The 15,545-nt window shown below is 35.1% G+C and overlaps 3 protein-coding genes across 8 annotated transcripts in view; all 3 read right to left on the reverse strand.

Moving 5' to 3' along the window:
• Window positions 1-556: 556 nt before the first annotated feature.
• LOC307152169 (uncharacterized protein) lies at window positions 557-3,674 on the reverse strand. Its single transcript, XM_079860576.1, has 3 exons — window positions 3,381-3,674; window positions 1,265-1,354; window positions 557-1,172 (listed from the first exon to the last, which is right to left on the reverse strand). Exons 1-3 carry the CDS (start codon window positions 3,619-3,621, stop codon window positions 1,018-1,020), a joined length of 486 nt encoding a protein of 161 aa, XP_079716702.1. The 5' UTR covers window positions 3,622-3,674; the 3' UTR covers window positions 557-1,017.
• Window positions 3,675-3,708: 34 nt separating this feature from the next.
• Window positions 3,709-9,395, reverse strand: tmem88a (transmembrane protein 88 a). The gene is made up of 3 exons (XM_079861006.1): window positions 9,038-9,395; window positions 6,446-6,856; window positions 3,709-5,216 (listed from the first exon to the last, which is right to left on the reverse strand). The coding sequence occupies exons 2-3, from the start codon at window positions 6,824-6,826 to the stop codon at window positions 4,935-4,937; spliced, it is 663 nt and encodes a 220-aa protein (XP_079717132.1). The 5' UTR covers window positions 6,827-6,856; window positions 9,038-9,395; the 3' UTR covers window positions 3,709-4,934.
• A 3,736-nt stretch (window positions 9,396-13,131) lies between these two features.
• The window catches only part of kdm6bb (lysine (K)-specific demethylase 6B, b), a 31,144-nt gene continuing 28,730 nt past the window's right edge, over window positions 13,132-15,545 (reverse strand). For all 6 annotated transcript variants that reach the window (XM_079860983.1, XM_079860982.1, XM_079860980.1 and 3 more), the window contains one exon: window positions 13,132-14,785. In XM_079860983.1, the coding sequence (XP_079717109.1) occupies window positions 14,762-14,785 (24 nt within the window). In that variant the 3' untranslated portion in view covers window positions 13,132-14,761. The remainder of the gene's footprint in view (window positions 14,786-15,545) is intronic.

The following is a 15,545-nucleotide window of genomic DNA, read 5'->3' on the forward strand; positions in this document are numbered from 1 at the left end:
AAAAAGATGTCAACAGAGCTCGTAATGAAATGAGAATCAACATGCAGTTTATTTAAACACTTGGGGCCAAAAGTTACATATAGAGTACTTTTAAAATTTTGAATAATTAAATATTTTATTATTATTATTACAATATCTATTTCTATATAATAAGTTATATTATTATCTAATATTTTTAGAGGCTATTTTTTCAAGTTTAAACATCTAACATTACTCTCATAGTGGTTGGAAAAAGATATGTTATACAAAGTAAACATTTTGCAGATAATTTAATTTAGTACAGTCTAAATGCATATTATTAATTTTTTTTTATGACAATTAAGCACATATTCATCCCCAAAACAGAAACTGCATTTGAATGAAAATGACTAAAATCAACAATAAAATAGTTTATAGTGAATATATATATATATATATATATATATATATATATATATATATATATATATATATATATATATATATATTCACTATAAACTATTTTATTCAAGACTCAATCTCCTTTAACAGAATCAGAGAACAATAAAACAAAATATATAATAATAATACATTATTATTAAACATAGGCTACATACATTTTATATTAGAATTCCAGTGATTAGTACAAAATGTTATCTTTTTCCTGAATGCAATCATGAACCTCTGAAAACCCCATTTTGTCATCTAAAAAAACAACAGGAAATCATACATTCAGGACCAGATATCATGACAAAATGCACATACATTGTATTCATTTACAACATCCAGCTCAGTCCTTGTTTTTCAGTTCCACGTGGCCTGCATCACTCTGTCTCCCTTGAAACATTTCATTTCATTTCAACACAGTAAGTACAAGACAGGTGAATGCCAGGTCTGGCAAGAGGATGGAGGAACCAGAGGAAACACTGTGACATCTTTACTAAATATAAAAGATTTAGTTAAATTAAACATGACGAAAGGGTCTAGTAGACGCTCCTCTACACAGTTCTGGAGTTCTACAGGTACAAGGCAAGGGATTCTGGGAAAGGAGCCCAGAGGTCAGCAGGTGGCATCGATAATATTGCCATCCATCTGGTGGCGATAAATTACTCGTGCTTTGTGGGAAAAATAGACGGGATGTGTGGCGCTTTCCTCTCCGTCGTAACACCAGGAGACTGTTGGAGAGAAGCCAGGTTGCACCTCAACAGATGGCACTGTGAATGCAGAGAGAGAGAAAATGAATATCGAGTGTTGAAAGATGGTTTGACTTATACCTTCATTAAGGTTGGTCAACAATGCAACTTACCAGGTGGAGGAGGGCACAGCCTGCCTTTACCCCGGTCTTTACAGCGCTTGTACCAGGGAAAACACTGCAAGACTTTTTTACCCATGGTTTACCCAATCTAAAGATCTGGAGAGAGAACATAATGTATAAGATCTACTGACTGAAGAACATGGAGTTTCAATGCCATTGTGTTTGTTTCTTCAAGCTTATCTCGCTTCTCCGACCGGAACATTAGCTGAGAGGTGAAAGCAGGAGATTGCTAATAATGGCTCGAAGAAACAAAGAACTCATTCATCCTGAGAGGATTAATCCTCAGTCGTGTCTGAGACTTGCACTTTACGGTATATCACTTGAGCGGCCCACTTTGAAAGGCTGGAACAACCGACCAAGAACAACCAGCTCTGACTCCACAATTAGCCACAATGTCAGTCCAACACATAAATCTTAACTACAGGAAGAGAACCGCTATAATAACAGAACACTTCTGTCACGTAAATAATGAGCAGCTCCACCCGTTTATATAGCAGAATGGGACTATGATTTATTTTGTCATCTGTAAATCATTAAAATGTTCAAGATGTGACAAATGTATTGTATTTACAAAGGAATGTCATCAGTAAAATAAATTGTGCAGCGCATAGGCTATATACAGTATATATATATATATATATATATATATATATATACTGTATATATGCGCAGCACAATTTATTTTCTGAGGAGGCCAGGGAGGCAGTGTCTCCTCAAAAATTTGGATGAGAAAATCCATTTTACAAAAATAAAACAACGCAAATGACACTGTCCAACACCGACACCATAGCAGGTAAAGTTCCAGCACAAGTCTGTGTCTCTCTTGCCTCCTCTGAGCCCATTGACTTTCAACAGACCCCCTAAAACGCGCGGTGGGTTTGATGGGGGGTAATTGAGAATGAATGGGGGAAAGTCACGTGAGAGGAGGCAATGCCTCCATCACACTATGATTAGATATGATTGAATATGATAGGTTTGTGCGATAAATCCTGCCTCTTGTTTTCGTGTGCGTTCTCGAATTGGCCTGAATGAACAAAATGATGGTGTTAATGGGAAAACTAATCAAAAAGTAAGTAAACAACTAACCCACTTAGATATCACTGCTTTATGTCACTTCAAAATCAAACTTGAAATGGCATGAAAACATGATGACTGTGTTTTTTTTTAATGAGCAATCAGCTTGGAGAAATTAAAGAAACATCTTCGTGTCTGTGACAGACTGTGTTCACCAAGCATGACTGATGATCTGAAAGTTATTTGTTCTATTAAAAAAATAAAAAAATATTTTTAAAATTGTTACTGCCTTATTGCCTTATTATTTTTTGAATAAATGTAAAAAATGCTGAAAAACATGATTTAAAAAAAAAAAGTTAAAAAAACTGAGAACTTTGCCTCCTCTTTCAGAACACGACTGTATGCCACTATATATATATATATATATATATATATATATATATATATATATATATATATATATATAGTACTATATATATAGTTTCTAACTGCTGATGTCAGGGATGTCATAAATACATACATATATATATATATATATATATATATATATATATATATATGACATCCCTGACATCAGCAGTTAGAAACTAGCCAAGACCCTTTACATTCCAGTGGTCAATGATCCCTTAAGCACCGGACAGCCTAGAGATGCACGAGAAAGATGCTTTGTCGTTCTGTGAAAGGTAGATCTTACATAAAACTCCACCGAGGACAGGCTAATCCCTCATTTAAGAAAATCAAACTAGAGCGACTGTGACATCACAGATCAAATGAGATAAACATAAGCCCATCATTGAGAGAAACACATTGTTTATAACATACAAATTAGTAAAATATAGTAGACTTCTAAATAATAATAAACTCTTAAAATACTTAGTAGATCTGCATTGTCTAGACTATATTCGGGTAACATGAAAATGTGCACGTTAAAGTAGCATATAACCGTATTTTAGGTCAAATAAGCCTATTATTATGCCAAGCACTTAAACATTTCTCCATTCAAGTTAAAAAGTTTTTGTTTTTTTCAAAACACTTTGCCCACTTCACACATTCCAATTAAAGACACTTTAAACAGCACTTGTTCCAAACGTACCTGTAGAGAAACAAAGTGGCGCGCGTCTCATCCAATGATCTGACTGATTTGCTTCGTTTGAAACTCTGGCTCCATGAGATTGTGCTCGTGTTGGTCCCTGCAGAGATCGTGTTAGGGCAGCGAGCAGCGAGCATTCCCGACGGATAATGTCTGATGATGCTGTCCTGACTCTTATCTGCCCCTCTGTTCTGTTACCTCGGTTGCGTATTAAAGCTTTGAATGAGCGTGCGCGGAACGACATGGGAAATTTCCACCGGCCGAGGCTTTAAATAACTAATCCTGAGAGCAACAACAAAAGCGTCTGAGCTCAGAAGTGACTGAGTAGACTACATTTTTTTTCTCTCAGGAAGCTGCCATAACAAACCTTCATAAAGTGCATGCAATAAACGCATAAAACACTTTAATGACATTAAACCAGCTGTTAGGGATTTTATTGCCCTTGTGTCTGACAAGATAGCCTATCACGGAAATTGTAAGTGAGAACTCTATTTTTAGGGAGCTATATTATTGTAATTAATAGTGCAAAACCGCTGTTAATCGCGGCCCGCGCCTTTTAGCCAATCAGAAAATTTGGAGACGGCACCATGTTTTTTCTTTCCAGAAAATATAAAAAAACATATCTATTTTTGTAATTTTGTTTGGTGCCACAGAAATCATTTACAGCTGCTTTACCTATTCAATACAATTAATTGCAACTGCGTAAAAAATATGTGTGTGTGATTGATTGTGTAACGAGAGACTGGCATATCAACACTGATATAGCTTGCCACACATTTACCATTTTTGACATATTTTGCATGAAGAATATCAACTTTTGCCTTCAAACAGAAGACTTAGAGTATATGTTAGAATCAACAGATTACAGAAATCTTGTTCATCAGTCGGTAAAATGAATAAATCAGGTTTAAGTATAGGCCTATAAAGGACTAAGTCAATGCACTGTAGCTGGTTGTGTATTTACATACTTAAATGTGTTTTTGTATCAAGTGGTGTTTATGTATTGTGTTTTATTATTTGATGTGAGACAGTAAACGCTGTGGGATGCCAGACCATTTTTTAGAAGAGATTCCAACAATAAAGTGAAAATGAATTGATTGAATTGAATTCATACATTCATTGTTGGAATGTTTTGTCTACTTTATTAGTAAGAGGTGTTTGTACAGTAATAAAAAACATTTTTACAAAGACATCATAGTTTCTTATTCATGTTAAATGTACGAAAATTCACTAAAATAGGCCTACAAAAATGCAAAAACATGTTACAAAGAAACAACATTAAACATTTGTAAAAAATAGTCCCACCTCTTATCACCATTGTATAGGTTGAGCCAGTTAAAAAAAACTCACTTAAAAAGAGCTAAAAAAGAAAGAAAAGAGACTGACACTAGCACAATTTTTAAAAAATAAAAAAAATACAAGAATCATTTTGACAAATATGCTGAGAACGTGGCACTGCTTGTATCGTCATGTGTGTGGTATTATTTGGGCTCTGTGTGTGACCTATTGCAATTCACATTAAATTCACCAGGCTCTTCTTTATGTTTTTCAGGCTGCTCAAACCCACACGCTTCCCTTTCCCTCGCTCTCTCCTGCCCCCTGCTGGCTACAGCAGCCCCCCAGGCCTCGATGACCTGATGCAGGCAGGTTCTTGTAGACGGCCCGGCTGTAGGGGATGAAGCACAGGCCCAGCTGGAGGTGGCGGGCCATTCTGCAATAAGCGGCCAGAGCCAGAACCAGGAGCGGAGCCAGCAACAGGAACCCCACCACCAGCAAAGCCACACAACCTCCATCGTCCAAGAGATCTGAACAGTAGACGGAAGTACCGTGGCGTTGAACCTTTGGAACAAATGGGGAGAGTTAGTTAGCAAGAAAGAGAGGTAGGGCAAAGTACTGTACAAATTGTGCCTGTAATATATTGTCTGATCTGATAAGAGCATGAATACATTGACCTGCGATAATTAATAAAAAAGCATCTGGTGAGGCAGTGGGAGTCGACTGACAGCTCAGATGGAGATAGTTAACTTATCACTGATTCAGTGAAATGATAAGAGAGGATTATGTGTGAGTGTTTTATTACCCAGATGTTTTGTGTTAGTTGCACTGAAATGTAGGAAGTTTAGTCATCAGTGCTTGGATGACATTAGAGTAATCTAAGATGTTTTAATGTCCTTCGAGGGAAGAGAGTTGTGATTTGGCAACCCATTTGGGCTGGAACTGCAGTATGTGAGGACAAGTACAGAAAAGAATATTAAAATATAATTATATATTATTACAGTACCTTTCAAAGGTTCGGAGTAAGATTATTTTTCAAAGGAATGAACACTTCATCAACAATCAAAATACAGTGCAGACAAAAATATTTTCATTTTTAAAATAAACTCTGTTCTTTTGAACTTTTCTGTTTATCATTCTGAAATATGAAAGTAAAAATGCATAATATCAAGCAGCACAACCAATTTCAACACTGACATTACTCTTTCTTGAGCAGCAATGATTTCTGAAGGATCATGTGACACTGAAGACTGGAGTAATGATCCTGAAAATTCAGCTTTGTCATCACAGGAATATTTTACAAATATTAAAATTGAAAACACTTATTTTAAAATGTAACAATATTTCACAATATGACTGTTCTACTGTATTTTAAACCAAATAAAAGCAGCCTTGGTGAGCAGAAGAGACTTCTTTCAAAAACATTTAATAATCTTAACTTAAACTTTTGAACTGTGTAGTTTCTTTTGCTCAAATCTTACTCTCTTTTTTTTATTTGTACTAACATGCACTGTTGACCCTTACAGAAAAAACACATGAACTTCACATGTGCAAAAACTCATGTGGTCACATGAAAACACATGAAATTTAACATGTAAAAACATGTGGATCACATGTGAAACGTGTTTTGCACATGGGAAATGTGTGCTTTTGTGAATTACATGTGAAACAAATGTAAAAAATCACATACAGTTAGACTAGGAATGTACATTATAAAAGCAAATAGGGTGCATTTTGATTGGAAGACTTTAAGACAACATTACTTATACAAACGTAACAACGTAAAAAATTACCGTTGAATGGCAGAGGAAGCCAAAAACGACCATGATGAGCGCTGGCAAGAGGATGAGGCCGAAGATAAATGCAGCCAAACCTACGTTGAGCGCGGCGATGACCAGATTCTGTGCTGTAACCAGAACAGAACAGGCCCAACAGTCCAAAGAGCCCCTCAGCTCCAGAGGAGAGTCGTTCACTGCACTGCCTTCTATTGAGTACGGAGGAGGAACCACCACACCTGAGCTGGACAGGTTTGCTGGAGTACTGGAGGAGATGGAACCGGTGTGATGGAGACGCGGGTGAGGGGATTCGAGCTCCCCCTGATCCGTGGGGGACTGAAGAGAGATGGGTTTCTCCAAGGAACCATTACGGGAAAGACTCATCTTGCCGTTCATCATTCCTGTCAGGTATGATAGTCCAGTTTTTGTCTAGATAGATAGATAAGGGCTATTGGTTAATAATGGTACAGTAATGGCTAAAATGGCCACAAACAATGAAATTAATCAATATCAAATTATATTTTTGTAACATCTAGGCCTGGTTTCACAGACAGGGTTTAGATTAAGCCAGGATTAGGCCTTAGTTCAATTAGGGCATTTAAATAGTTTTTATAAACGTGCTCAAAAAAACATTACTAGTGTGAATGTTGAGACAAAACAATGGCTTGCTTTGAGTTAAAACAGCTCAAACAAGCATTTTTAGTCTGGGACTATAGGCTTAAGCCTTGTCTGTGAAACTGAGGGAATGTTGATTCATACACACACACACACACACACACACACACACACACACACACACACACACACACACACACACACACACACACACACACACACACACACACACACACACACACATTTTTTAATGCTCAAATCAATGATGTTAACACACATAGGCCTGGTTTCCCAGAATGGGCTTAGATTAAGCCAGGATTAGGCCTTAGTTCAATTAGGACATTTAAGTAGCTTTTATAAACGTGCCCAAGAAAAAAACATTACCAGCGGAGATATTTTAAGATATGTCAGTGCAAGCTACTTTCCGTTAAAACAGCTCAAACATGCATTTTAGTCTGGGACTAGGCTTATCAAGCCTTGTCTGTGAAACCGGGGGATAATGTTTATGTCCTGTGGCTAAACTATTGAAATGTTTTGCTCTATTTTATAAAAAAGAAGGGAGGGACAAGTGAAAATGAATTTTTGTGGTTATCAGCATTATACCACAAGTGCTGTCAATCAAAAATATTCCTTTAAAGGTGATTTTGTTGGTGGAAACCGTTTAAAAAGTGTGGATTGTATTTCTCAAAAAAGTTCTGGTGAGATGTATAGAAAGTAAATGGTGACAACTAATACTGAAGATCAGGAAATTAAGCCGCTGACCCCACCCTGATCTCCAGGATACCAAAAAATACAAAACAATAACTTTGGAACGGGCTCATCAGGAAACCCTGAATGCTGACTATAGATCACAAATCCTACAAAACAGCGGAACGCCAAAAGAGAAACATCCTAAAAAGAAACAGTCATAAAGAGCTTGTTACAGGTTTACAACGATCACTTAAGCAAGTGAATGTCGGAAAATATAAATGTTCCCTTGATTTATGCTGTTTAGTCCTTTTGATTAAAATTACGCACTGAGTAGTAGTAGCATTGATGACAGATGTTAGAGACAGATGTTGTTTATTTGGAGTGGGCCCAATTTTTAGTGAATACAAGCATGATATCACTCTGCCATTAATAGTTCAGATGTTATCGAGACCTTGATTTAAAATCCTTTCCCACACAATCACCTTTACATCACTTTTTATTAAGTGACAATATTACCAAAAGACTCTAAATTTATATTCTTTATATTTATGAATTTTGCAAACGGTATTAATCCAAGTGATGGTGGAAAGTTATTTTAAAATTTAATTTATTTTATTGATGTATTTTGTTTTAATAGTAAAGTGTTTTATTTATAATTTATTTTTAGAAGTGATTTTAATGCACGAATTTGCCAATATTAAATCACCACCACGACTATTCTTACATTCTGATTCAGGGTTCCGAATATCAGGAAATTATATAATCAAAATATATCAAGGGGATTTTGACAGGACATAGACCGTCTTTAGGGAATTAAAGTCAATATGCCAGGAAAAAAGAACAGCATAAACTGAGCTAATCTATGAATTGCATTGTTTATCATTGGTGTATTGAAAACACTTTTTAGATTGAGACTATATTTTTATAGTTTTTTCCTCCAACTTTGTATAAAAGCGGCTGCTAAATGATTAAATGTAAATATTTAACATGGCTCCAAGACACCAGGTCTTAATGCATAATACTGAAATACCTTTGTGTTCTATTTATCCAAAGCCTGTATGATAAAAAATTCACATTATGTATTTGCATATTTAAATATTTAAATATGCAAACAGAAATAAACATGTAAATCATATATATTAAAATATGTGCATAAAAAAAAATCATGAAACAGTGCTATTTGCTTAAGTTCAAAAACAATACAAAGCCCAAAATCTAATATGCATACATAATTTTTTTTTTTAAATCATGTACATTTAAAAATCATGAAACAAGTTAAAAAAGTCCAAAATCTTCTATACTTACATTAGTGTAATAGAGTAGGTTGTTCGTTCCCTCAAAAACCACCTTTCCTCCTGCAGAAAAACTTTTCCCTTTACTTCTAATTTTCTTTCCTCAACGAAACAGACAAATTCTTCAAAGACTGGCTGAGACGATTATATAGGTCTATAATGTTTATTATACGTTATATTTATCTAGTTTTCATGTCCGTCTGTAGTATCTCCACTGGCTCTGTGTGAAACTGACCTCTGTGGAACGGTCACTCCTCTATTTCAGCCTTTTCTCTTCGTCCTTTCCTGCACTGCTCTTTCCTTCCTTTGACGAAGATGTCCTGCCTTGGTAACTCAGTTATATCTCTCCACTCCCACTTCTCTTTTTGGCCCCACACTGCTCTGGCTGGGGCATTTTGGGGTGATGGGTGGGTGGCGTAGTCTTATCCAGGAGACTACTTTTTTTTTTTTTTGCCCAATGAGAAGATATGACTTATGTTACACACTCCACAAAAGAGTGTTTACTTTAAAACAAATTTCTCTCAGAAATTGTTAGCTATTTTTTATTTGAAGTAGAAAGATTCAAATAGTATTTTCTTGCAAAATGTTCTCCAATAAAAAAAATCTGGGTTTTTTTTTTTTTTACAGCGCATGCCGTGACAGTCTGTGCTTTTTTTCTGATGCAATTGCATTTTTATTTGTGCTTTGAAGACCACTGGAAAGATCTTTAGAAGCACATCATCCTAAAAAATTTTTATTATTTAAAAGTTACCTAAAGAACACATAACGAACTTTGCATTTTCATCACACTCTTAGAAAAGAATCAGACACTCGAGCATCTCAAGCACAATAAAAGGACTCCTGATGTCCTGAAGAAAATATTTGACACGATTAAGGGGCATATAAAAAAAACTGTGAAATATGAAAGAGATCGAGGAAACTCCAGTGGCACACAAAGAGATTAAAAAAGCAATTTCCCCTGATGAGTTAAAGTCTAAAACAAATATGAAATAAAAGTTAGTAAAGGCTTACACTTATGTCTATACCACCGAGGGCTCTCTAAAACAGTTGGCCCTTTGTATGATGTTTCCCACTTCACCTTGAGTTCAGCTGCAGCTCCAGCGAGGGGAGTTCATGTCTGTTCAATATCTCTCAGGACGTGTCAGAGCTGTCAGGACACAGGGCTCCAGGAGGATGTTTTCTCGAGATTTCAGCAGAGGGCATGTAGAGTGGCTTTGTTTTTGGGCCCAATTCAAATGCTGATCAAATTAGTTTAGAATACATAAATAACAAAAAATGTTACATATTGTAAATGCAGCTTTGCAGAAAATGTTTCAATATTATAATCAGGAAGTATTCTGTTATCACAATAATTCATATATGACTAATATAATATCAGATAAAACTAAACTAAAGTAAGAAAATAAGATATAGGTAAGATAATATGTGGTACATGCACTATGGCCCTCTAGTGGTTAAAAAGAACTGGATGCATTTGGCGGAAGAACGTTATTTTGGTTGTTCTTTGGTTCTGCGTGACTGTGTGGATGAATATGATTATTCTGCTCATAAAACACTACTAGGCTTAAGAGATATAACCAGTTTGAAAAGGATCTCAAGCTGACTAAAAAAATGGCTCTTTGGTTGAACATGATTCAATCATGGACAGTGGTTCCACGTGATTGAATTAAGTTATTTGAACACGATTGAATCAAGTTATTTGGACACGACTGAATCAAGTTATTTGGACATGATTTATTCAAGTTATTTGGACGTGTCTAATTTGAATTAAGTTTACTCAGTTCGCTTAAGTTCATCCAACATGAAGTATTTGAGTTGAGATAAGATGGTTCCGTCATGTGGAACCACTGTCCATGATTAAATAATTTTCAGCCAAAGAGTTATTTTTTTGTGTCTATTTAATGGACACACAGAGTTAAAATAACATACTATCAACCTAAACATAGCTTTTCTTTTAATACATATGATGTTAGATGTTGGCAGTCTATGGTACTGATTGCCTGGTATCAAATTTCTTTTAAATATTTTGTGGTCAGGCATAGACATAAGCTACTAGATTAAATTATTTTCTGAGTTACTTGATTGAAACGTTCTTTCAAAATGAAAACATCGAGTTAAGCCAAAGAGTAACCTTTCAAGTCAGTTTAACAGATGCAATAGTGTTTGAACATGAAACCTGATACAATGGTGTTAAATCAAAATGAATGGTTTAAACAAAGAGAACAACATCAAAAAATATTTTTTTTGAGTGTAGCTGAAAACGTATGCTGTAGTTACACCCATTAATAGACATAGTACGTCCTTGAAAATAAATTCCAGCACAGTGCTACAACAACCATAATGAAATGACCCTTCACAATAATACTTTACAATCAACTGTTAAGAGATCTACTTATGGCAATCTGTTCAACAAAAAAACGTACTCACTGCCATCTCTGCATCACTTTTACAACATTTCAAAATCCTCAGGTCTCACCATTTCCGAAAAGCCAAGCCAATGTTGGTTCTCGTTTTATTATGAGCTGTGTTTTATTCTCTTCTTGCCAGCAGACTCTCTTTTTGTGGCTGATCTTATTGCATGCATTTGTAGCAGTTTCCCTTTCAGACGCAAAATTTATGGAAGGAATCATGCAAGGTGATTTACTAAGTCAGGTGATGCACTAGTCAATTTACTGGTATTTGCACTGTTATTTACCGCCCAAAAAGCATGTCTTAAAGCAACATTAAAGATTATTTTTTACCTTAAAATAATGTTTCCAAAATCGTTTCAGTGGTTCATCAAGTCGTAACGGGGTGAAAGGCACTTCAACATTCGCTTTGCGGCCCTATATCTGCTATAACCGCACTATGCAAGTTTGCCAGATTTGCGTTTCTGTAGTTCGAATGAGACATAAGAAACTACAAATTTGACTTGCTTTACGGCAAGCGTTACAATAGTCATTATTTTGTTTTTCTTCGTTTCTGATGTCGCAATACATCATACTTTCATAAAATCATGCAACAAACTCTACCTTGTCTGTGGACATCCTTATTTCCAAAGCTGGTGCTGGAAACAGCGAGTGTGCGTGAGACGATAGGCTGTAGGCTAAATTATTTACAACAACGGTAATGGACAATTCCGCTTCTAACCTGTAGGGCGACCGTAGTGATTGCGACCGTAGAGGAAAAGTTCTTCAGTGTTGCTTTAAACCAGATGCTAATTTGCTCTTGGTAGATTAAGTTGGTCATTATGGAAATGATCCCTCTTTAGTAAATATGGCCATCAGCATACTTCATGTCAAGCTTATCGCTCGTTGTGAAAAATTAACCTATGCCGTGGCAACTCTTCTCTATTTACGGATATGACGAGACACGCGCATGTATGTACGCAATTTCCCGTGAAAAACAATCTCTGCTAGGTCTAAAATATAAACACTTATAATAGGCTTACCATAGTGAATCAGGGTAAGACAAAAACTAAGTTTTGGAAGAAGGATTGATGATGTATTTCACTAATTAAAATGTAATTATGTTGTAGTAAACAAGCATTCAGTTTAGCAGAACAATAAAATAAAATATAATATAATAATAAACTATTACATTGTTAGTTGCATTATTATTCGCATTCAGCATTGTTTTGTTCCCAGCTGTTTGACTTTATCAGAACAGACCAGCAAAACATTTTCAGGTCACGACCCATGACCTGTGATAGAGTGAGCTGGATAAGATATTGAGTTCATAGGGGTGAAAACAGGATGATGACTTTATCTGTAAGTAAATAAACTATTTACAGTTGTTTATTTGTTTATTCACAGCAGTGGATTATCAGGAGAGAGAGATAAAAGGGGCGCTGGTGAAATATACGAGTTAAGTGTGGAGAGACGATGGAAAACAAGATATATCCTGCGAGTCATAAAAGAGGAAAACCTGTCTTCCTGTCCTTGGAGCCAGGATTTCCGCAGTAAAGTCCGCAGAGAGCGCTGAGGTGTCGCAGAAACATTACTCCTGTCCCATGACCTCTACAGGCCTCCACTTCCACTCCGCAGACAGACAGGAGACTGTGAATCTGTAACCTTCCTCTAATACACTTCCACACACAATCCAGAAATAACGACACGTAAACAGATGGGAATTTATCAGAATGTTTATTTTTTTTATAGTTATTATATCAGGTATAACACACAAAAATCACAATATGTTTTAGACAAGTTTGGCTCAGATCCTTAATGTTTTTTATTTTTATACAGTAAAACAAACAAAAATGTCAATGAACCTGAAACAAACTCTGAGAGGTATCGATGGAACGCAAATCTGAAAACTCTCAACAATCTGAAATTCATCAATAATGATAGGAATCAAAGCTCATTATAATCATATAACAGCTAGGATGACTGGAATCATACACGTGTCACAATATCCTGTACCTCATGTAAAGCAAACATATTTAATGTGTTAAATATACAGTACAAAGACATTCAGTTCATAAAAGTGTACTGACTCTGTTCTAAGCACCAACTTGTGAGATTAAATTCATGTTTTCAAACCTACAGATCATTTATACAGACAGAGAGACCCGGGAGGGAGAGGGGGATCAGCACCATTTTGAATCAGACGTTCCCCCGTAAGCCTCACCACATCAGCACAACAGAAAGAATTACAAAATACGCATGAAGCATCACAAACAATCAATAAATACAAAAGGAAAAGTCAAGTAAATAAATAAAAAACAGAATAATTCAATTATGATTCAAAAATTCTAATTCAGAAAATCAAATAAAGGATAAAATCAGTCGGATTGAGAAATGCATCAAAAGCCACAAGTTTGCAGGAATGATTTTTTTTTTTCTTTTTTTTTTCGAGTTCTACAAGAAAAGATTCACTTAACACACATAAGGTTTTCCAGACAAATGCAATCAAATACGTTTTAGATTAAACCCGTATTTCTTTTTGGAAAAACTGTTATTTTAATGCTTTAAGAAAATGTCATTATTTACTTAATCAAATACCATGAAATCACCTTTTGTCTAAATGCATATCACAAGGCCCAAATGGTGTTAATCTAGACAGTTAAAAAAGTTGTTTTTTTTTCTTTCTGAAAACCTTTGACAACTTAAAAAAAAATAGCACCCAGTAAAATATGCAAATACCATTTACAAAGGTCAGACTTGTAGTAAATATGACACGACCGAAACAACAGAAAAAAAAGAAAAACAAAATGTAATGCCACTGCAATGGTCATCAGCTCCAAAAGAAATGAATCCCATGTTGTTATATACGTTGTATCAAAGCACCACTCAGATAAACCAGACATAAGAATAACTGGACTAGTGAAATCGTCTTCCATTTGCATAAAAAAATTAAACTACATCAGTACCTGAATTAATGCACATGTTCGGCAAGTTGACTTTTTTTTATTTTTATAAAAGGAATCACAGCAGTCTGGGTGACCTGATCGCCAAGTTACACGTTATTGTTTAAGTCCAATGATGTAGCACCACTCTGGTCATTCTATAATCAGGAACATGCGAACTATCAGATGTCCCGTCAGTAGCTGGCTGAGGGGAAGACGACTGAGCTGGAGAGACATCTGCTGATAGTATTGTAAACAATGTGAAGTAAACAGCGATTTGATTGGCTGCTCTGTAAGTCTGCAGTAGTGGTTTTGGTGAAAAAAAAAAAGAATGAAAGGTTTGTGCCGCTGATTTGGGGCAGGAAGGTGGGAGATTTGGTTATGGCTGTGTAGTTTCAGACATCAAGTTCACCTACAGCACGGAACTGGAGCCTGGGAAGAGAGTAACTGTGCGTTAGAAATGTTTGTGAAAATAATTTTAATTTACAGGTGTAAAATGTACATGGTGTTATAGTGGTCAGTGACAATGCTGAGAGCAGTCGTTGATGGATTATTTTATTTTAAACATGTCAGGTTCACTTTTCACAAACATTATACATTTTATTTTGCATAATGAAAATAAAGCCTTTGAAAAACACATTTAAAAAAAAAAAAAACGATTATCATTTTTTATTTAAGCGTGTCCAGGTCACATTTGGACCAGGTCATACCCGAAAATTATAAATTATATTTTTCATTATTTTATTTTAAATAAAATAATATATAATGATTTTTTATTTTATTATTAACATGTCTATGAGCATTTTTTAAAAACACATTGTAAATATCATTTTGAGTACTGAAAATGAAGCCTATTTTTTAAATAAATAAATAATTAATTAAAAATAATATAAAAATATCATTACATGTTGATACTTTATTTAAAATGTCCAGGTCATATGTTACAAAAATATTATAAGTAATCATAAATTCTATTTAGCATAATGAAAATGAAGCCCATTTAAAAAAAAAAGTTTTCTCATTATATACTTTATTTTAAAGTGCCCCTATTATGCTATTTTAAAGTTTCCTAATGTTGTTTTGGAGTCTCCTACAACAGGTTTACATGCATCAAAGGTCAAAAAACTGTTTCATTTTCTCATAATATACATTTGCACATCACCACATTTTCAATGATTCTCAAATGACTCGT

The sequence above is a fragment of the Squalius cephalus genome, assembly GCF_949319135.1.
Source record: "Squalius cephalus genome assembly, chromosome: 24".
NCBI classification, from domain to species: Eukaryota; Metazoa; Chordata; class Actinopteri; order Cypriniformes; family Leuciscidae; genus Squalius; species Squalius cephalus.

Coding starts and splice junctions, on each gene's coding strand:
- LOC307152169 (XM_079860576.1), bottom strand. CDS start 3,621: ATGTCGTTCCGCGCACGCTCATTCAAAGCTTTAATACGCAACCGAGGT. Junction 1,355..3,380: donor GCCACTTTGTTTCTCTACAG/GTACGTTTGGAA, acceptor TTTAGATTGGGT/AAACCATGGGTAAAAAAGTC. Junction 1,173..1,264: donor GCTGTGCCCTCCTCCACCTG/GTAAGTTGCATT, acceptor CTGCATTCACAG/TGCCATCTGTTGAGGTGCAA.
- tmem88a (XM_079861006.1), bottom strand. CDS start 6,826: ATGATGAACGGCAAGATGAGTCTTTCCCGTAATGGTTCCTTGGAGAAA. Junction 5,217..6,445: donor GCTTCCTCTGCCATTCAACG/GTAATTTTTTAC, acceptor TTTGTTCCAAAG/GTTCAACGCCACGGTACTTC.